This window comes from Perca fluviatilis, chromosome 14 (genome assembly GCF_010015445.1).
Source record: "Perca fluviatilis chromosome 14, GENO_Pfluv_1.0, whole genome shotgun sequence".
Taxonomy (NCBI): domain Eukaryota; kingdom Metazoa; phylum Chordata; class Actinopteri; order Perciformes; family Percidae; genus Perca; species Perca fluviatilis.
Genome location: NC_053125.1, coordinates 2,995,917 through 3,018,109, shown reverse-complemented (window position 1 = coordinate 3,018,109; position 22,193 = coordinate 2,995,917). Strand labels below are relative to the sequence as shown.

General features: G+C 42.9%; 1 protein-coding gene across 3 annotated transcripts in view; it reads right to left on the bottom strand.

Moving 5' to 3' along the window:
• Positions 1-22,193, bottom strand: part of afap1 (actin filament associated protein 1) — a 152,587-nt gene that overhangs the window by 90,825 nt on the left and 39,569 nt on the right. The window contains exon 1 of one of the 3 annotated variants that reach the window (XM_039822794.1): positions 12,651-12,938. The exons of 1 other annotated variant lie outside the window; for it this stretch is intronic. In XM_039822794.1, coding sequence (XP_039678728.1) covers positions 12,651-12,687 — 37 coding nt within the window. In that variant the 5' untranslated portion in view covers positions 12,688-12,938. Of the gene's footprint in view, positions 1-12,650; positions 12,939-22,193 lie in introns of those variants that run through there. One more of the 3 variants, XM_039822796.1, reaches the window with a different exon arrangement.

Here is a 22,193-nt window from a genome sequence, read left to right as displayed (position 1 = left end):
CGACTCAACATGATGACGTTTTATATAAACTTTTTATTGATTTTCAATCGGAGGGATTTTAACTGCTATTTGTCTGATTTAAAGGCTTATTCTGTATAGAACACATGTTGTGTGGCTGATAGTTATGTTTAGAATAGAGAATTTTGACAGCATAATAAAACCAACTGGAGACTGTGTAGGAGCTGATATATGGGTCTGATAACATTTTATTAAATCGGAATCGGACCCGACCGGACCACAGTGTTTGTGTCACTTCCTGTTCAGCCTGAAGGCTGCTGGAAAACTGTCCGACTTGAGAGCGGACTTTTGTCCCCGCCCCCCGCTGCTGCCGCCTGCTCTCGTCTACTTTACAGGCGAGGAGCAGTTCATCTCGAACGAGCCTATTGTTGGTACACGATGACGCCCACTTCGAGCATTTAGCAAGCTGGGCAGAGAAGCTAGCGGCGATAACAAGTGCGGAAATGGAAAACTGTTTCGCGTTTTTCCGTTGTGATTCAGCCAGAAACTTCAACATTGTGAGGCGAAGAGATCGTTTTGGATTATAAAGCTTGGATTACATTTCCTTGGACTCTTGGGGATTTATGAAAATCAAGTTTTGGTCAAAATACCACTTTGTTGCTGAAAGGACAATGAAAACAGGAATGCATGCCACTCGCGGGTCTACGACGGCTGAATTGTTTTATTTTTTCTTTTTACAGTTGTAACAGTTTGTACATGGCTGTATATTTTAAAGATTTAATGCTTTAAAGTTATGGAAACGCTCATGAGTGGAAGTTTTATTGAGGTTACAGCGACCTGTCACAAAAAGTATCCCGTTGACCGGCTGGACGGTGATCCGAGGTTAAAAGTTTATTTTATTAATTGAGCGCTGCTGGCCTGTCTATATATCTGACCTTATATTGCACAATACCGACACTTCACTCCCTTGTGAAGTCGTTTGGATGAAAGGTTCTCAAAATAATCAAAATGCAAACAAACAGACTGACACATAGAGATTCCTGCCTTTTATTAGAGATAATAATATGTTCAGCCCCCTCTCTCCGAAGCTTCGAAGCTCAAAAAATGGTATTTGGACCAGCCCTAGTAAATATTCTGTGAAAGCACCAATAGTCAACACTACAATGTCGTTGCGGTATGGATATCAAGATATTTGGTCAAAAATATTGTGATATTTGATTTTCTCCATATCGCCCAGCCCTCCTGCACGATATTTTGTTTCATCGCCTATATCGCGATGTGCGTGTGACATGCAGGTCTGCATGCACAGCCAACCACCAATCACAATCAATGTTGATCAACAAACAAGCAGGCCCCGCTAGTCGACCCCAACCTGAAATTGAGAGGAAGCAACATGCATGCATTATTACTATCATTCACTTTACCCTGGATTGATAGTATTATATGAATACAATGGTGTTATGTCAGTCAACCAGTATATTTAACCATCTAATTTCCCTCTCCAAAATCACTTCAGAAGAGTAGTCACAGTGCTTACTTGCTTTGGTGTTTGTAAAGCCAAATCATTTCTAATAAGGGAAGAAGTTCCACTCTTGAACTGGTTGCAGTTCCACTCTGGTTCCATATATGGGGCGTTCACAGAGTGCAGAATGCAGCGTTTCCTCTATGTTGATTTTATTGTGGCGGCCGCCATGGGAAAATTTCTTCCGCCACGGTATCAGAAATAGGGCAGACGCACAATGTAGTCGCGATTGCCTTTTAAATGATCCTGCCGACATAACGCACCCCCCGTTGGCTGCCAGCTAGCTAACTGTTATCAATCTCACGACGTGACTTTTTGCCCGAAGACAGCGTTGTGGAGAGTGAAACGAGAGACTAGAAAAAGGTGTTCAGGTAGTGTGTTGTTAGGATGGCTACAGTAAATCATATAGGCTCCTGTTATCTAAAAGATTTTCAACGTAATGGCTCATCATTCATTACAGCAAGGTGTTCTTTCTGCTGGGCTTTTGGCCTGTCGCACCTCCAACGGTGCCTGTGGTGGACTGTGCATGGCAGGGGCGTCCTCTTCCCTGAGGCAGGCCTAAACCTGACCGCATACCGCAAGGTTTTGCTGCATGGTCTTCAGCACGGGACCACCGCTCATTGACGTTTCGCCCCTTAGCCCAGAACATCTCCTGGTGGTGGGGCAGTGAACAGGGACGTCTCCCTGACACCCCCTGCAGCAAAACCTAATTAGATGTTACTCCCCAAGTCTTGCGTCGTCGTTTCAGCCAGAGCCAGTGGCTTGCTTTCTCAGCTTCCTCAGCGAGCTCTTTAGTGGATCTGCTCAGTGTGGCTCCACGTAGTCCCAGGTCCTTGAGCAGACGTGATGTTGATCTGCCCACAATGCCTCTGGCTCCCACCTCCACCGGGTACAGCCTCATACTCCATCCACTTTCTCTGCACTCCGCGACCAGATCTGCATACTTCGCCTTCTTTCTCTCGTAGGCTGCTTCCAGACCCTCCTCCCATGGCACTGTCAGCTCAATCAGTATTGCTGACTTCACAGCTGCAGACCACAGCACCACGTCTGGTCTTAAGGTGGTGCTGCATATCTCCTGTTGGAACTGGAGCTGCTTAACCAGGTCCAATTCCTTCTTCCACACCGCCCCTGGTGTTAATAGCTTGGCGGGTGGTCTCTTGCTGGTATGCCTTGCGGGTTCCCCCTGCCTGAGGAAGTGGATCCTGCATCGGCTCTCTGATGGACTCTGGATGTTTGCTTCCTGCCGACTTTTCTCCAGCACCTCTGCCAGCTTCCTGAGCACTTGGTCGTGCCGCCATCTGAGCCGACCCTGTGTCAGTGCTGTTTCACAGCCAGACAGAACATGCTGGAGTGAGGCATTAATGGTTCCGCAGAGGTCACAGGATTGCTCTGTTCCAAGCCACTGATGGAGGTTTTTAGGGCTCGGGAGGGTGTCGTATGTTGCCCTAATGAGGAAACTGAGCCGAGCCTGTGGCAGTTTCCAGAACTCTGCCCAGCTGATTGCTCGGCTCGCAACACCCTCCCAAGTTGTCCACCGCCCCTGCTGCCCCTGTGCCACAGACCTCACTCTGAGCTCCACCTGCTCAATCCTGGTGACCTCTGCGACAACAAGATCCTTCCTCTCCTTCCTACTTGCCTTGGACCACAGGATGGGTGGATCGTTCCATCCGAGGCCTGCCCGCCCTGTCTGTACCATGCCCACAACTTGTTGATGTTGCAGTCTTCCCATCACTTACTGCACCTTCTCCTTGGCCCTCCATTTCCTTCCAGTCTCAACTCTGGCGTTTACATCAGTCACAGCCCTGTCGGAAGAGTCCCTTAACTCCATCACCAGCCTTGCCTTCTCCTGCATGTAGCCCAAGGTGATGGATTTCAGGGGTAGTTGGAGTGAATTCCATCCATAAAGGCCAGCAGCTGAGAAGCACCGTGGTAGGCCAAGCCACCTGCGGATGAAGGAGTTGGTTTTTGCCTCCATCCCGCTTACGGCTGATGAGGTGACTTCACACAGCTTCAGAGGCCACATCACCCTTGGGTACAAGGTGAAGGGACAACACCACACCTTATACTTTCCAGGTAGCTGGCCTGCGTCGATCTTGGACAGGCCTTCCGAAAGCTGTTGATATCAAAATGATTTCCACAATGTGAATGAGGTCGTTATGATTGGATGGCCTGCAGCTTCAAGCATAATTCATTTGGATACAAGCGTTACATTTTGGAAGATAGACGGGATTCTGAACAGCAATGCCCGTGCTGCGCGCGCACACACAGCAGAGGTGTGTTACAACACGTGACTGGGAAAGATAACGCCGGTTGTATTCTGGCCCTCGGCAAAATCTAATGGATGACCCCTGACCTAGGACTAGGTATAAATTAAGTAAATTTGCACAATGATATGGTATTAGGCCTAGGCCCAATTTGTTAGGATTGACATTGATGAAAATATGATGGTATATACACTCACTGACCACAATATTAGGAATACCAGTTGTACCATAAAATAGGATGAGAAATAGTATCGTTTTATTACAATTCTATACAACAATATTGAATAAGGTAATAAAATACAGTAGGTGCTAATGATATGTGAGTTGAAAAGCCCCTTTGTGACCTTCAAATACAAATGAATTACTTCTCATTTACATTATTTTATATTTAGTTTATATTATACTAAGCATAATTGTGCCATGATGACTAGATTGTATGTGATGTCATCATTAACATCATGACACAACTGAAAATATGCCTCATTGTGTGTGAATAGAGGTGAATAAATATATTTGTTTGTGTTGCAGCGAAGTGTCAGTTCTGTTTCATACTGGTGGAACTGCAACCAAATTCGGTACAATGGGGCTAAATAGGGAGTGAAAGGGCTCTCCGTAGACCGGCTCTGGTAAAGCATTAAAGCTCAACAAAGACTGGTTCACATAAGAAAATTTCCTTTCATTTTTATTTTCAATGTAGATGCACTCCCCTACAAAATCACCCCAGTAGTCGAGAATGATTTATTATTTCCAAATAGAGCTATTTATGTCATCTTGTAAAAATGTGTCTTTTTTCATATCGCATGAAAAAAAAAAATAGCGCAATGTCAGTTTTTTTCCAATATTGTACAGGCCTACTCTCTGCTCATCATGTCCAGTGAAAATAATTTGAGATGCCTTTGAAATGATGACCGTGCTCTGCGGTTATGGAGGCTTGAATTCTCAGCGTCCTGCAAAGTCCACATCAAACATTTCCTACTGCTTCAGCTTCACATTAAAAGCATTTAACTGTCCAAACAGCAGTTGACTTTTATTATGAAGTAGTCACAGGAAATGCAATGTGTTTGTCAGTGAGCTTGACACTGACCGCTATCGTTCATTAAAAATGCATCTACAGAACAAGACAACGGCCATTTTTGGCATTTTTTTAAATTTTTATAGCCAATTGTGTTTAAGCTAAATAAACTAAGCTAATTGTAATAATGGGACAGCCTGAAATGTGCAGGGATGAGTCAATCTTAGCACCTTAATAGTATAACTGGTTATGGAGGGAGGCCGGGCGCCGTTCATCTGCAAGTGTGTGAGTTTATTGTAAGTAAATGACAGTGGCTAGACTGGCAGATCCAAACACAAGTCAGAACCCCACATAAAGTAATTCACGGAAACACACGGAAATTACACATAAACATATTATGCGCTCACAAGTGCGTCCATTTGTCCAGACCCCAGGCCCTTCCTATGTTGTTGTTGTTGTTGTGGGAAGACCTCCCTTAACCTGAAAGACCTCTTGCTGTGTTAACCCCCCACAAACTCCACATTACCCCCACTACCACTTAGCTACAATGCAGCTTTGGTCATGTAAGCCTAAAAGCTTTGTCCAAAACAGACAGACAGACAGACAGACAAGCTACAGGCTCATCCTATTACAACTCTAAGCCTATTAAAGACACCTGGGGAGGCTCATCCGAAATGATCCTCTCCTAATAGACCCAAATTACCAAGGTAACCATCAAGACTAAATAGAACTATTTCAACTGTTATTTTTACATTTTGAGGCAGGAGTCAAAAAGGTAAATGCTTAGTTGATGATGATGGTGGTTAAATCAGTAGGCTGCTGAGAGTGTCCTATTTGGCATTAATCCGGGTTTTCTGAATTGTGCTCGAGCTAGGCCAGAGATACCCCTCCTTCCCCCTGCATTTTCCTAGATGAATATTGACACAGGGGGAAGGCCGGCAGGGCTATGATTAGTCAGCTCAAAATTAAAGTCTCTGTTCCCACAAGCCAGCTTACTGACTGGCCGGCTTTTGGAAGAATCGAGGGAGAGATTACAAAACTCATTTCTCCTCTCCACTTCTGGGATCCGTCTCCCCCTCTACCACCAGAAAGGAGGGGCTCGCACGTGAAAGCTTTTAAATTTCAATCATTGGGACGAACAGACCCCCAACTCTAAAGCAGAACCAAATGGGCCAAGTGGGCCAGAACGGTGACACCATGTACCCATTCTGCCCACATCACACACACCCCAATTAATTGCTCCTCGACTCAGGGTTTCCGTGAGGAAAGCTGCAATAATAATGGCAATAAACACTTAAACACTTGGCCATTTTTGCCCCCAAAACATGGCACCCCATAAGTGGGAGAGCTTTTGAGCGTGGTCTTGCTGAATGCGATCCTTGACTTGCCAAAGTAGCTTGCTTCCACCACCAGCTCAAGTCAAAGGGGAGAGAAAAGCAAGTCAGGGTCCAATAGACCAGTAGGCTACATTAATGGCCTTGTTAGTAGAGAAGTATTGATCGGCCATGAGCCGATCGGTCTCATGTCCTGATTTTTTTGCCAGTCCAATTTACACACATGATGGTTTTACACTGCGCAAACAGCGACACAGACAGTAACGTCACAGCCACACACATACACAACATGCATGTTGTGCACACAGTGGCAGCTGCTGCACACAGTACACACACACACACACACACACACACACACACACACACACACACACACACACACACACACACACACACACACACACACACACACACACACACACACACACACACACACACACACACACACACACACGAAATGGTTAAAAGGTAAAATTAGGTTGTGATTAGCTATTTCCAAATTTACATTAACATTAAAGTATAGGGCTGTAACAGTTTGTGTATTTGTGACGAACCGCACAATACACATTATGGTGATTATTGACTTAATGGGGAACCAAAAGTCTCAAGAACGAGTTCTGCCTGGGAACTTTTAGCCGTTCATAGTTCACAACATTTATCACAACAAGCCAATTGGCATGCCAGTCAGTCACACTTTGGCTAATGCACATTTGAAGGAATCACCCAGATGTGCCAATCAACACGTATTATGCTATGTATATTGGTATATTCCAATTCATAGCATGACAGATGCTTTTCAGTCTGTTGTGACCTGTTGCCTTTTTGGAAAGTGTTCAGGGTTTGTACAATATAATATAAAAGTGTTTGAAATGTTGCTTAGGTTTTATAATGAAAATATTTGGTTACACTTTACTTTAACTTTTCTACATAAGAGTGACATGACACTGTCATGAACGTGTCATAAAACATAAACAAGTCATAAACGTTTATGACATAACTCTTTTAGTGTCATAAACGTGTCATTCGGTTTTGTCATGACACGTTATGGTTAGGGTTAGGGTTCATGACTGTGTCATGACAGTGTCATATGAGTGTCATGTATTCATGACAGTGTCATGTCACTCTTATGTAGAAAACTTAGAGTAAAGTGTTACCAAATATTTTAGTAAGTTACCAGTGGGTAATAGGTTACCTCAGTCTCCAGCAAGAGGATTTTGTGTCCTTGACACTTGCTCTACTGTCTCGCACCAAACCGTGACTCCAAAACTGGGGCATAACTTCTGTACAATTACACCCGTATTGGAGCACAAGCCTACCTAAAACTACAACTTCAAGGCCTCAGTCCTTACTAGGCAACCACTAAAGCGTTAACAAACCAGGCCAACCACTAAAACGTTAACAAATGGTTTTCCCCCTAAAAGTGATTCTTCTGATTCCTATAAATGTCTCTGAGAAAATGTGTTGGTTACCATCTATTACATTCCTGCATATTGGTTGTCATGAATTCACATTGGTTAAATCCTCATCCAAATCCAAAACCAACACATGATCTGCTACATTCTCGTGTGCCGCTGAGATATGATTACAACCCCTCTACACAATGGATGTCTGTCAGAAGCTCACCAAATGCCAGGCAGAGGAGCGCCGCCGGGCGACCTGATACCCTGCAGCTGCTAGCACAGGTCCTGTTATTGTAGGACTCCATTCACTGCTACAGGCAGAGGAAATTAGAGATATGGAGGAGCATTTGTGTTGTCATTCCAGGATCATGTTAGGAAACCTCTGGCTGTGGTGTGCAGTCAATGTTGACCTGCACTTTGTAATATGTGACTAAGCATTATTGTTAATGTGACTGTTGAGGTGGATGGATTATGACCTGATGAGGGAAAATAAAATAAAATTGTCATTCAATTAGCATTGAAGTCAGCCTAAAAGTCTAATCCCAAACACAAAAGGTGGTCAGACTGAGTCAGACTGACTAATGCTAGGTACACACCACAACAGAATCAAGCCAATTTTGGGATTGATACCCCCCTCCCGCCATGTTTACACACACTATAGTCACGCACAAGATTTGCTTTTTTGTGAAAGTGGGGTCTCTGGTTGTTTGTGAATGGAATCTGTTTGTGTGTGGTGTGCTGTTCTGGCCAAATCAATGCTCTCCACACACTATAGGACAGCAATCTTCAACCGGGGGCCCGCAACCCCTAGGGGGTCCTCAGAGTCATTGCAGGGGGTCCGCAAAAAATATAGGGTTGCAAAATTAATCGCAGTTTTATTATTTAATATTTGTTAAAAGGTAAAATGTGTGTCAAAGCCTTCTGAATGAAGTATTGTGGTGCTGCAGAGACATTCCAGTCTACAAATCCTATCCTACAGACTAAAAAAAACATCTTTGTTTGGTACAGATCCTCACAGACTATATTTTCTATATTTTTTATTATAGTTTTCAATGAAAATTAGGATAAAGATACAAAAATGATCAATCCCTCCAATATCATGAATCATATCCTAATCGCAATATCATATTTTCCTCATATCATGCAGCCCTAGTTTAATACTTTTTTGAAAGTGTTTTCCCCCCAAAATTAAAATATGTCTAAAAATATTACCATGAATCCAACATATTATTAGCAAAGATAAATCGGCCTATTCGTAAAAAACAACAATCTCAAAAACATTGAGGATAGGCTTACTGGCCTGTATGGTAGCCACTGTGGTAGCCATCAGTCAAGCTTTTGGATTCACTGTGTGTTTGACATTTAAACATGATGATATATGAATATGTAAATAATATTGTTTTAATAGCTTAGTATTGTAGGGCACCATAAAAAAAGGTATGTGTATAGGCTTTAGGCCACCCTACACATTATTGTAGGCCCAGTTTAATATGCAACTCAATTTTATACAATATGTGGTGGGGGTCCCTGCTCCATCTCTCTTTCAGCTAAGGGGTCCTTGGCTTAAAAAATGTTGAAGACCCATTCTATAGGAACACAACTGTTTCATGTATCAATACATGGGACTCTCCCATTTTCATCATCTAAGATTTGAAAAATCTGTTACTGTGGGCCAGGCATAAGCTAGGTTTACCTTTCTCCTGTTGTTGGGTACTACCAAGTCAGCAAGTTTGTATCATTTCACAGGACAGAACCCCCATGTTTATACCTTACCGTCAGCCAAAGCTATACTGTAGAGAGTGCAGCTCTAGTAGAAGCTTGCAGCAGTTTTTACCATTATTGACAGTAATTTTAAGAACCCTACTGAACCCTTATTTTATGTTTCAGTGAAGCATGCAACATAATACTGTATGGGTTGTTGACGTATTTGGATCTGTTGTCTAGCAACAATGAGGTAATGTAAACCAGACTTGTTTTTAAGGTCACAATGCTAGAATTAAGTTACAGAACAGTGCTTTGTCAGAAAGCTGGAATGATACAATAATACCAATAACTAATATAAGCACCAGCTACATGCTTTTAAAGTGAGTTGCTCCGCAATATGTGATAAGGGAATATGTCAGGATACAAGATTATTACAACTTGAACACCGGAAATAGAAAACATCACTTTCCACTTCAGGGGTCAGTGAAGGTAAAGGGGGATCTTTTCCATCCATTCAGTCAAAAGATGCCGCTATTTCTGTTGTTTTGAAGTGGAATTCCGAAATGAAATCTGTCTTGGGTGGTACCATCATTGACCAACAGAACATCTACACTTCAACGTGGCCTGCAACTTTATGTTACCCTCATGTTAATCCAGTGATTATATCACCACATTCCACTGTGCTAGGTAGCAGCAATGAGCAGCCTGAACTAGCCTAAGCCTAAAAGTGTTTATAGAATCAATCTAAGGTGGCTTTCACAACTACCTCGATTGGTCCGTTTAAAACGAACCCTGGAGCGTTTGGTCGAATAGTCTGGTTGGTTTGGGGCTGGTATGAAAGCTAAAATGAACTCTGGTGCGGATCAAACAACCAAACTCTGGTTCGCTTAAAAACGGGAGTCTCGGTTCACTTCAAAGTAGTCTATATCCTCGCCGTTCCACTTCCGGGATTGCTCCGGTGCTGCCGGAAATTCCGCCAGATTTCACTCATTTAGGCCGGATATCCGTTGCCTTGGGCTTCCTTTGTGTTGGCGTTCTAAACTCCGGTGGATTTGAGAGGACTATGGTTAACTGCTCCTCAGATCTCAGCAGGGTAAATCCAGACAGCTAGCTAGACTATCTGTCCTATCGGAGTTATGCGTTTTTTTGTGTTGCACGACTAAAACTACTTTTAGTAGCAGTTTGCTTCAGGTGAGAATGTGATCCGACCCAAATACAGGAAGTGAACCAACAACAGAGCATTTACTAGCCTGCAATTTCAACCTTGCACACAATTTACGGACTTATATATGATTTAAGGGTTGATAACCTTAAAGGAACACGCCAACTTATTGGGAATTTAGCTTATTCACCGTAACCCCCAGAGTAAGACAAGTCGATACATACCCTTCTCATCTCCGTGCGTGCTGTAAAGCTGTCTGACGGCTCCAGCGGCATCAGCCCATCACAGAACAGGCAGGTGAATGGTTCTAGTAATCCTACTGCTCCAAATAAGTGACAAAATAACGCCAACATGTTCCTATTTACATGTTGTGATTTGTAGAGTCACAGCGTGTACAAAAAAAAACGTAACATGAGACACAGCCATCTTCTAACAGTAAACAAACCGGGAACGATATTCACAGGCGGAAGAATATAGTACTTGGGCGGAGTGATATGCTCGCAGCAAGCCTGTCTGAGAATATAGTTCCCAGTTTGTTTACAGATAGAAGATGGCTGTGTCTCATGTTACGTTGTTTTTTGTACATGCTGTGACTCTACAAATCTAAACAATAGGATAAACAGGAAATTATTGTTACTTTGTCACAATTCGGAGCAGTAGGCTAGTTGGAACCAGTTACCTGCAGGATCTGTGCTGGGCTAAGCTAATGCTGGAGCCGTCAGACAGCGTTACAGCACGCACGGAGATGAGAAGGGTATGTATTGACTTGTCTAACTCTGGGGGTTACGGTGAATAAGCTAAATTCCCAATAAGTCGGCGTGTTCCTTTAAGATCCATAACTTATTCTGAGCACACATTGCTGGTAGTCTGTGTGACATCACCAGTCTGTGTGACATCTTCTCTCTCTCATTCTCTTGCTGTCTGTCAGCTGCTCATTGTTCGCCTTTTTCTAAAACATTAGAAACACTAAAGCAGAACCAGAAAACCCAAGACGTTATAAATGTGGTGCTGCTCAAGTGTCAAAAGTGTCGGCGAGTTTTGGATATTCTGTCCAATAAACGAGCGACCATCTCGACCATGTGACGTGTGTTTACAGTGTTTGGTGCGTTTGACAAAGCAAACCCAACCAAATGAAAAATGCAACAATGTTGAAACTTCAGCCCCGAATCGCACCGAGTCCACCGAACTATAGGTGTTTTACACCTATAGTTCGGTGGACTCGGTGCGCCCTCAGTGCTACATGGAATGCACAGCTCATAAAACAAGGAAAAGGTCTTAACTCCTGAAGACAAATGTTCCTACCTCACATTTCTGAGGCGTGCATTGGTGCAGAAAGGCCACATTAAATTACCAGATGATTGAATGGAGTTTGGCGTGAAGTTCATACTACATACAGGCGTCTTGATACCAACCACAACCCTAATGACACTGTCAGGAGCCAACTGTCTCTCCACAGAGACTCCCTCCCATTGTGGTAGAGAAAATGTTTGTTTTTTTTAGAAACATTTCCCATTAGAAACTTTTTCAGCTGAAAATTAGTTTGGTTTATTACTTTATATGACAGGGACAGTGCATATTAGTAACATTTGCTCATGCCAGAGTTAGCTAGAATTTATTTTGATGTGTAGTCACCACTGGTTCTTCAGATTTCTGATAAAAAAAAAAAAAAAAAAGGTATAACATGCCATTCTATGAACACAATGATGACAAAACATCATCTGGGAGTCGCGTGGATGTGCTCTAAAGTTCCATCCTAATGGGACATTTCCAGCAGGGGTGTGTGTGTGTGTGTGTGTGTGTGTGTGTGTGTGTGTGTGTGTGTGTGTGTGTGTGTGTGTGTGTGTGTGTGTGTTTTGAGCGATGCAGCACAAAGCTCAGATACAGAAGCCCATTGACGCTAATCCACGCATATTGTCAAATAAATTAGCTCTAGCAATTCAAATCATTGGCCTACACAAATCCCTTTAAATAAGACTATTAGCCTAAATATTTTAGAACATGGTAAAAAATTACAAGTAGGCCTAGTAGGTATTCAAAATACAGTATGTATACGTTATGCTATGAAATAACGTTACCACAGAAGCATTAACTGCGAACTCTAACTGGAAGGTTAGATGCTAGCGGCACTAGAAAAATTGATTTCGTAGTTTATTTTGGAATATGGATATGTGGCAATGCTACGTTAGAAACGTTAGGCTAATAAAGTCACTGTAAACTCCTGACACGCGCTAAATGAAACAAACGGCCCAGTGATTCTGTGGTCAGAAAAACCCGCCCCAGGTGGAGCCACTCACCCCTGCTGGAAGAGAACAGAACAGGGTCGCTCCTCATCGTGAAGTCCAACTCATCTAACCCGCCCGACAACGCTCAGCGGCGGGCGCGAGGAAAGGCGAGGCGAGCGGCTACCCGGTACCAGTAAAATCCGCACACACACACAGAGAGACAGAGTCACTTTAAGCCGTTTGTGCCTTCAGTTTCAACCTCCACTTATTCTTTCCTCCCGAGCCACTGAAACGTCTCTCTATTTTTCCTTTCAAACTTTTTCTCCGGATCTTCCTCCTCCTCCCTTTTCCTTCTCTCCTCCTCCCCTCTGGTTCTTCAAAAGTCTCTCTATCCCTCTCGCTCTCTCTCCCGCTAACTGCCTGCATGAACACCAATGCCGCATTTAAAGACCTTCGGAAATAAAACAACTCCCTGCCTGGATTATGGATGTATCACTTTATCACAGCTTGGACTATAGCGGATTAAAAAACGATTTGGTTTGATTAAGTCTTTATAATAATATACTTAACATAGACAAACTGCTAAAATTCTATTAAATACAAATACAGTACAGGCCAAAAGTTTGGACACACCTTCTCATTCAATGCGTTTTCTTTATTTTCATGACTATTTACATTGTAGATTCTCACTGAAGGCATCAAAACTATGAATAAACACATATGGAATTATGTAGCCTACTTAACAAAAAAGTGTGAAATAACTGAAAACGTCTTATATTTTAGATTCCTCAAAGTAGCTACCCTTTGCTTTTTTGATAGCGCTGCAAACCCTTAGTGTTCTCTCAATGAGCTTCATGGGGTAGTCACCTGAAATGGTTTTCACTTCACAGGTGTGCCTTGTCAGGGTTAATTAGTGGAATTTTTTCCCTTATTAATGGGGTTGGGACCATCAGTTGTGTTGTGCAGAAGTCAGGTTGATACACAGCCGACAGCCCTATTGGACAACTGTTAGAATTCATATTATGGCAAGAACCAATCAGCTAAGTAAAGAGAAACGAGTGGCCATCATTACTCTAACAAATGAAAGTCAGTCAGTCCGTAAAATTGCGAAAACTTTGAATGTGTCCCCGCGCAAGTGCGCGCAATCATCAAGCGCTACAACTGGAACCGCCCTCATGAGGACCGCCCCGGAAAGGAAGACCAAGAGTCACCTCTGCTGCTGAGGATAAGTTCATCCGAGTCACCAGCCTCAGAAATCGCAAGTTAACAGCAGCTCAGATTAGAGACCAGATGAATGCCACACAGAGTTCTAGCAGCAGACACATCTCTAGAACAACTGTTAAGAGGAGACTGCGCGAATCAGGCCTTCATGGTCAAGTAGCTGCTAGGAAACCACTGCTAACGAGAGGCAACAAGCAGAAGAGATTTGTTTGGGCCAAGAAACACAAGGAATGGACATTAGACCAGTGGAAATCTGTGCTTTGGTCTGATGAGTCCAAATTTGAGATCTTTGGTTCCAACCGCTGTGTCTTTGTGCGACGCAGAAAAGGTGAACGGATGGATTCTACATGCATGGATCCCACCGTGAAGCATGGAGGAGGAGGTGTGATGGTGTGGGGGTGCTTTGCTGGTGACACTATTGGGGATTTATTCAAAATTGAAGGCACACTGAACCAGCATGGCTACCACAGCATCCTGCAGCGACATGCCATCCCATCCGGTTTGCGTTTAGTTGGACCATCATTTATTTTTCAACAGGACAATGACCCCAATCACACCTCCAGGCTGTGTAAGGGCTATTTGACCAAGAAGGAGAATGATGGAGTGCTGCGCCAGATGCCCTGGCCTCCACAGTCACCGGACCTGAACCCAATCGAGATGGTTTGGGGTGAGCTGGACCGCAGAGTGAAGGCAAAAGGGCCAACAAGTGCTAAGCATCTCTGGGAACTCCTTCAAGACTGTTGGAAAACCATTTCAGGTGACTACCTCTTGAAGCTCATCAAGAGAATGCCAAGAGTGTGCAAAGCAATAATCAGAGCAAAGGGTGGCTACTTTGAAGAAACTAGAATATAAGAGATGTTTTCAGTTATTTCACACTTTTTTGTTAAGTACATAATTCCACATGTGTTCATTCATAGTTTTGATGCCTTCAGTGAGAATATACAATGTAAATAGTCATGAAAATAAAGGAAACGCATTGAATGAGAAGTTGTGTCCAAACTTTTGGCCTGTACTGTACATAGGCTAATTTCTTAGTACAAGGAGGCTTTTGTTTTTTGAAATTTGAAAGAGTTCAGTGGGTAAATAGGACATACATATAAGCTCAAAATCCCATTGACACCCCTTTACTATGAAAATCTCATATTTTGAAACTGCCGCTGATTACGGGCGAATCTCAACAAAGGTTCATGGATATGTGTGTTGAGTTATTTAAACAAACAATCGGGGAAATAAACGCCTCTTCTCCGCGAGTCTCATTGATAGAGCCGCGATGAGCTGGAGTCCATCAATGAGAACTAGCTAGCCTCCTCCTAACTCTGACATTCACAAAAATGCATTCAATTGAAATCGGAATCGGACAAGTGTTAGCTAAGCTTTGTAAGACCTTGGGGAACCTGTAATATACATGCCGTGACGAAATTCAAACTGTAAATATACTATAGTTATAACGAAAGTGTAGCTAGCTAGCTGCGATATTTCCCCATTGTATTGAATGGGACATATAGCTGGCTAGCTAGCTAGCTGCTCCTCCTAGCAAGACCCTGAGTTCATAAAAATACCTTAAATTCAAATTGGACACAACGGTTAGCTTTGTAAGACCTTGGGCTAGATGTTATATAAGTGGCGTGACGAAATTCAAACTGTAAATATACTATAGTTATGCCGAAAGTGTAGCTAGCTAGCTGCGATATTTCCCCATTGTATTGACTGGGACATATAGCTAGCTAGCTAGCTGCTCCTCCTAGCAAGACCCTGAGTTCATAAAAATACCTTAAATTCAAATTTCACACAACGTTAGCTTCGTAAGACCTTGGGGTAGCTGTGATATAAGTGCCATGACGAAATTCAAACTGTAATTAAAGCTGCGAGCAGCGATGGATGGGCCCTCGCGCCTCTGCGCCCCCTAAGCTTTAGGGGGCGGGTCAAACCATCACCAATGAAGAAGGAACTCTCTGCTGAGTTCAATGACACCTCACACAAGACTCTACCTTAAACGATTCAAATGTTATGAAAAGGGGCGTGGCCTGAGTAAGTGGGCGTGGCCATATAGGGGGCGGCTCAGTATCACATGTAGACCACACATTATAAGTTTCATGTAAATCGGATGATGTTTTTCATATAAGGCAGATTTCCTGTTGCCAGCGGGGGGCGCTATGACCAAAAGTCAATTTTGGCCTGTAGGTGTCCTCAGGCCTGGACCCTTGTCAATCGTGAGAAATTTCGGGCAGATACGACAACGTATACTCAAGTTACAACAACTTCTTTGTTCATCACTAAACACTCAAAATGGCCGCCACGCCACACCCACACCGTCTGACGAAAAGTTTTTCTTTTAATAACTTTTCATCGATAAAGTGTTGGGATGGTACAGACCAAGTTTGAAGTCCATCGGATGTTTGTGTGCTTATGTTATCTCCTTACATATACCTACACTCTCCGTCTCTGTAAGATTGGGAATGATTGAGATTTCTCTTGGCACAGCTACCAGAAGACTTACAACTTTCAGACACGTTGCTCACGTCACATTTACGTTGTCTCTGTCAGTTGGAGGCTGCGCAGTAAAGATGGCCATCACCGGAAAAGTGCTTCTAATAGCCTTCACTGGTCTCCGTCCAGAGCAACAGGGTCTATTTTATATATGTCAATGGTTGGACTATGTACACTCGAGTTACTCCCACTTCCTGTTTCGGCGGCGAAACGCACAAAATGGCCGCCCCGCCACGGCCACGCCCTATGACGAAATGTTTTTCTTTTAACAACTTTTCATCTTTAACTTCTTAAGATGGCACAGACCGAGTTTGAAGTTGATCGGATGAAATCTCTAGGAGGAGTTCGTTAAAGTACGACATGTGGAAATGGCCAAAATCGCACAAATTTCGAACTTTGAATTCAAAATGGCGGACTTCTTTCTTGGGTTTACGGTATGGCTCTAATGACGTTTTTTTTTACATCTTGACATGTTACATATGTGTACCAAGTTTCGTGAGTCTACGTTAAACGCACTGCAGGGGCTCAATTTTTTTAACTTTCTAGGGGGCGCTAGCGAGCCATTTTTGTGCACCTATTCCCGAAACCCTTAAAATACGTAGATTTTCACCGGACTTGATGCGACCGCCAAATTTGGTGAGTTTTTGAATATATTAAGCCCCTCAAAAAGGCAATTACTTTGCAGAAAATAATAATTCCTTCAGTTTCAATAGGGCCTTCGCCGCTGTCGGCGCTCGGGCCCTAAATATATTATAGTTATGCCGGCAGCCGGCCGCGGAGCCCCGTAGTGCAATAATCCACAAAGGGTGACTTTGCCCTGGGTATGGAGCCCAGCAAGCTGCCGCTTTCTCGTCAGACTGTGTGGAGCTCCTAAAGTCCGACACGTCTTACCAAATTTGCAATTAGCCATCAATTTTCGTAAAACCAGAAAACGATTTGAGCTTTATATAGTTGATTTCTCGCATAAAAAAGTCTCATAAGTGAATTTGGTAATGAAACATTGCAGTGTCTGGAATATGAGATTCTGTTGCGTCTCTAATGTGTGTGTATTGGGGATTCGCTCAACCAATCAGCGCGCGTCTCTAATGTGTGTGTATGGCGATTCGCTCAACCAATCAGCGCGCGTCTCTAATGTGTGCGTATGGCAATTCGCTCAACCAATCAGCGCGCAGCTCATCTAAATATTCACGAGCATACCATATTTGGAAGAAAAGCTCTTGTTACAAATAGGGCCAAAACACAGGGATGCCAATAAAATATCAACCAGGCCATTTTCAGCCCAACCAATGTTACATACCCCATTAGGAGACCATACGGAACAGTGTGAAATACCCTATATAATCATTCTATCACCCCTTTAATTTATTCTTCTTCATTTTCAATATTGAACAAGATAATACATGGTCCTCTTTGTTACAGGCTATATCCGGCTAAGGCACATTAAGTTATATATATACCTGAGTGCACCTGAAGGCAGCTTTTTCCTCCTCTTTTGTTATCCCTTCCCTTCCCTTTGCTCCTTCTCCTCCTCCTCCTCTCTGTCTTTGTGGATAGTCTGTCTTCATTTGTTTATGCTCATTTTTCAAAATATAATTTATAAACATTTATTGAATATACTTTAAGAGAAATTTGATTAGCTGGCAGTGTTATGTACAGTAAACCATAGTCTGGCATTTCCTTCCTCCACAGCACTGCGGAGGAAGGTCTGGCTAGTCCACACAGCATTCCTGAATAGGAGAAAAACATGCTCTGGTTTATTGGCATTTCTTTAAACCAATCACAATTGTCTTGGGCAGTGCTAAGCGCCGGACGGAGCCACGGTGCCTCTGCTAAATAGCCTCAGGAAGGAACTTGTTTTGGTGGAACATGTGTATGTTCAAAAGTAGTTTTAGTCGTGCAACAGAAAACTCAGATTGGACAGATAGTCTAGCTAGCTGTCTGGATTTACCCTGCAGAGATCTGAGTTGCAGTTAACCATAGTCCTCAGAAATTCACCGGAGTCTAGAACACCAACACAAAGAAAGAGGAAGGGGACAGACGTCCAGTCGAAAAGAGTGACACCCGGTGGCAACGGAACAATTCCGGACGTGGAACGTCGTGGATATGGACTATGTAAACCATGGCCAGAGGATGAAACACAACAGTATAGCAACACACGTGTAAAGAAATATTTAGAATTAAATGACAAATACTGTTGAGAATGAGTCTTGTCTTTCAATTTCCATTATTGGTGAGTGAGTGGGACTTTTAAAGGACTTTTGCCTTCATTAAAAAAAATCTTTCAAAATATTAGAGAGCTGGGACTTCAAAACTCCAGTGGTCTTAATGTGTCCATAGTAACCGTCTTAAACACTCTTTTTAGCTACAGGAGACCTCTTTAATTGATGTTCACAGAGATATTGTAACTGCACTAAGGCCAACTGTCTACACATTGAAGCTTAGTTTCTCCTTCACTGCTTGGATGTTGCTCTGGAGAAATACATGTGAATATTTCTGCTTCTGTAAATCTCCTGCGCTGTTGCAGGAGTTTGGTCTATTAAGAAGAATTCTAATCCTGTAACTTTTTTTTCACATTGGTCTTAACCAGCTGTAGTCACATTTTGGAGACACACATACAGGAGAGTAGGAAAGAAACAATAAAAGTAAGTAAGAGGCTAGCTTTCCTAATTACACCCAATTACCATAAGCTGCAGATTCCCAGCATCCCCAGGGACAGGAGCCAGTCGGGGTTCAATATCCCATCTGCCACCAAGGGAGGAGCAGAGGGAAGGGCTTTTTTCCTCAGGACTGCACTTTTTAGCGAGGAAGCTGAGACTGAGGGAGGGAAGAGTGTGGAGAGAGAGAGAGAGAATAATGTCCTGGCTCACCTTTCAGTTCCACCAGTAGAGAAGAACCACAGGCTGGCAGAGGTTCTTAAAGTGGTTTCCCTCAAGGATAATCACCATTATGTTCCTGTAACTGACCTGTGTGTGTGTGTGTGTGTGTGTGTGTGTGTGTGTGTGTGTGTGTTGACTCTCTATTTTTGTTTCTGACATTCTGTTTTGCTAGTAGTGCATTAATTATGCATTTTCTGTGGTATGTTGCAGGGCATCAGGGCTCTTATAGCTTTTTACTGTCCCACTGGATCATCCTCATGTTAATGTTGGTTTGTTAAGTGTATGTAAAGTATGAATCCAACACAAGCGTCCTCTGAACAAAAATTCTTAAAACAGGGCTGACACAGAGCTGACACATAGAGACAGACAACCATTCATGCTCACATTCACACCCAGGCAGCTTAGAGTCAAAAGTTAACCTAATTAATCTTCCATCAAAACTGGGCAATTCCGAGAAAATGCCTTGGTGATGCCTATTGCCTTCTTCTGAGTGCAAACAATTGTGACATCAACATGTGGAGTGTGAGGGAAGAGGTCGGGGCTGATTGGACAAGTGCTTCTATCCTGCCTCCTACAAGTTAACACTGGTTCATTTTACCAATTGATGTCAAACCCTTACCACCTACTTTTAGTTGCCTTTCCTTAACCAAACTTTATCCAGAGTGACAGCAGAACAGAAAAACATTTGTATGGTCATATTGTTTTTGGAAGGCTCTGACAAAAAGGATCATCCGACCAATAGTGGAGCCAAATGAGAAACTGCCCAAATTAGTTATTTTGGAAGACAATGGCAAAAAAACTGTTTCATAGCTTAGGTTGGAGAACCTTTTGGAAAAGTCTCCCTCACAGTGGATAGGCTCCCATCAACTTATTCGTTCACACCATTCTTTATTGAAATTTACAGCATTTTCACATGCAGCTTTTTAACCAATAGCAAACCTGCTTTATCTTGACCTCTCAAGTAGCTGTTGGACCTAATAGTAATTCCAGTTTCCTGTTTGCTGCTAAACAGCAAACAGTGGCTTTCTCACAGCTTAAAAAGGAGTTTGCGAAACATAAAACCAAAACCAGAGCTAAAAAGGCTCCATAGAGCAGAGGGGAACTGTTGATCATTAGTTTTAGTTAGTTTAGTAAGATTTATAAGGACTATGGTTAACTGCGCCTCAGATGTCAGCAGGGTAAATCCAGACAGCCAGCTAGACTGTCTGTCCAATCTGACTTTTCTGTTGCACGACTAAAACAACTTTTGAACGTACACATGTTCCACCAAAACAAGTTCCTTCCCAAGGCTATTTTGCAGAGGCACCGTGGCTCCGTCCGGCCAAGATGATTGAGATTGATTTAAAGAAATGCCAATCAACCATAGCACATTTTTCTCTCTTCCAGGAATGCTGTGTGGACATGCGAGACTAGTATATCCATATTACTGATTATTATTTATCTAAAATCTAATTGTGAAGATATTTTGTGAAAAGCACCAATTGTCAAGTCATATTGATATCAATGTATTCAGGTCAAAAATATTTTGATATTTGATTTTTCTCCATATCGCCCAGCCCTAGAGCAGCTATAATTTAGCGCTTTTGAATGCATCTTCACTGTAGCTGACGGTATGGCAGCCAATGGCCTGCTATTTTCTCAGCAACAAAGTTGTTTGAGCTGGAGTTAAGCACAGCAGAGGGTTGCCTGGGAACCAGACCAATCTGCCAGCTCAGCTATTATTTGCTCTGGCAGATGCGTTCTGTAATTATATTGGCATGTTATGAAATGTATTCTCATGAATAATATGATAAACAGGACAAATAATGTTTACACTAATGCTGTTTTCGATGCCTCCGTCTGGCGGTCATCATATACAGTATCTTAGTGTTTGATACAGTGTTCATTGTTATGGCTTTAGATGGTTTAATTTATGTTTTAAATGTTTGTTTTTATTGTAGGTCTAAAGCATGTTTTAACCATTAGCTTTTTAGATACAATAATATTGAAGCGTATAAAAAGGTATGCCATGCGTAATGATGCACAATAGCTGGCTTTGCACTGTTGGGAGATGTGGCAATTGGAGACCGACAGCAAAAAGACTTGCTGGCAAACGAGGACAAGTGGCCTCAGAGCCGGTTCTGACTGCCTGGAGCTGTCCTGTTGGATCTCTGTGCTGTTTTAGGCCCAGCGTTACAGAGGAGCACTCGGAGAAACCTCGCCATGCCTGTCCCACTTCGAGAGGGGTCAGCTCTGGTGTCCCGTGGCATAAACATTTTCCTCGGGGTAGCGCAAGGTGTTTTGGTGCATCAACTTTAATATCGGACCATTTCTTTTTAATTTGGGCCACAGTCCGACCTCTGAGGCTGTGGCATTAACTGTGTCTGCAACATGTTGTCACTCTACAGCTTTTTTGGAGTTAGTAATGCCCACACTGTGCCCTCCAAACATATTTTCCACCAATCTTACAAGAACTACAACTTCACATTGAGTGAAAGTCCTTGGTTTTGTTTTCCTCTGTGTACATGATGTCAGTATGGATGAATATTAATTTGGGGCGTTTCACAGACTACCTCAGCACTACCTCACGTTGATAACCTGTTGATAACGCCCTTTGGAATTAAAAAATAAACAGAGGTTCCAGACAAATTTGCATTTGCGATTTGATTCTGGCAATGTCAGGCTAGCAAAGGGTGGCACAAGGATTGTGGTCGAGGATAATTGCTTCAGCCCTCCAGATTTGATCTCCATTAAAACTCACTTTTTGCCGATGTGAAAACAATAGGCCAGAAAAACACCCTGAGCTTAAAACATAAGAGGCAGGTTGGGTTTGGGCTGTTTACATGGACAGAAGACGGTAGCATTCCTCATAGCCATGTTCATTGTATTGCACTGCAAGGCAGTATGCAGGCCAGATGACCCTACGGCCAGCTAATCATAGTGGGAGGATTTCTGCCTGAGCTATGATACTCTTATCAGGGTGAGATATGATGATGGAGAGGGAGTGTGTGGCAACATGATGAGCAATGAAAGAATGGATGCATTGCAGAGA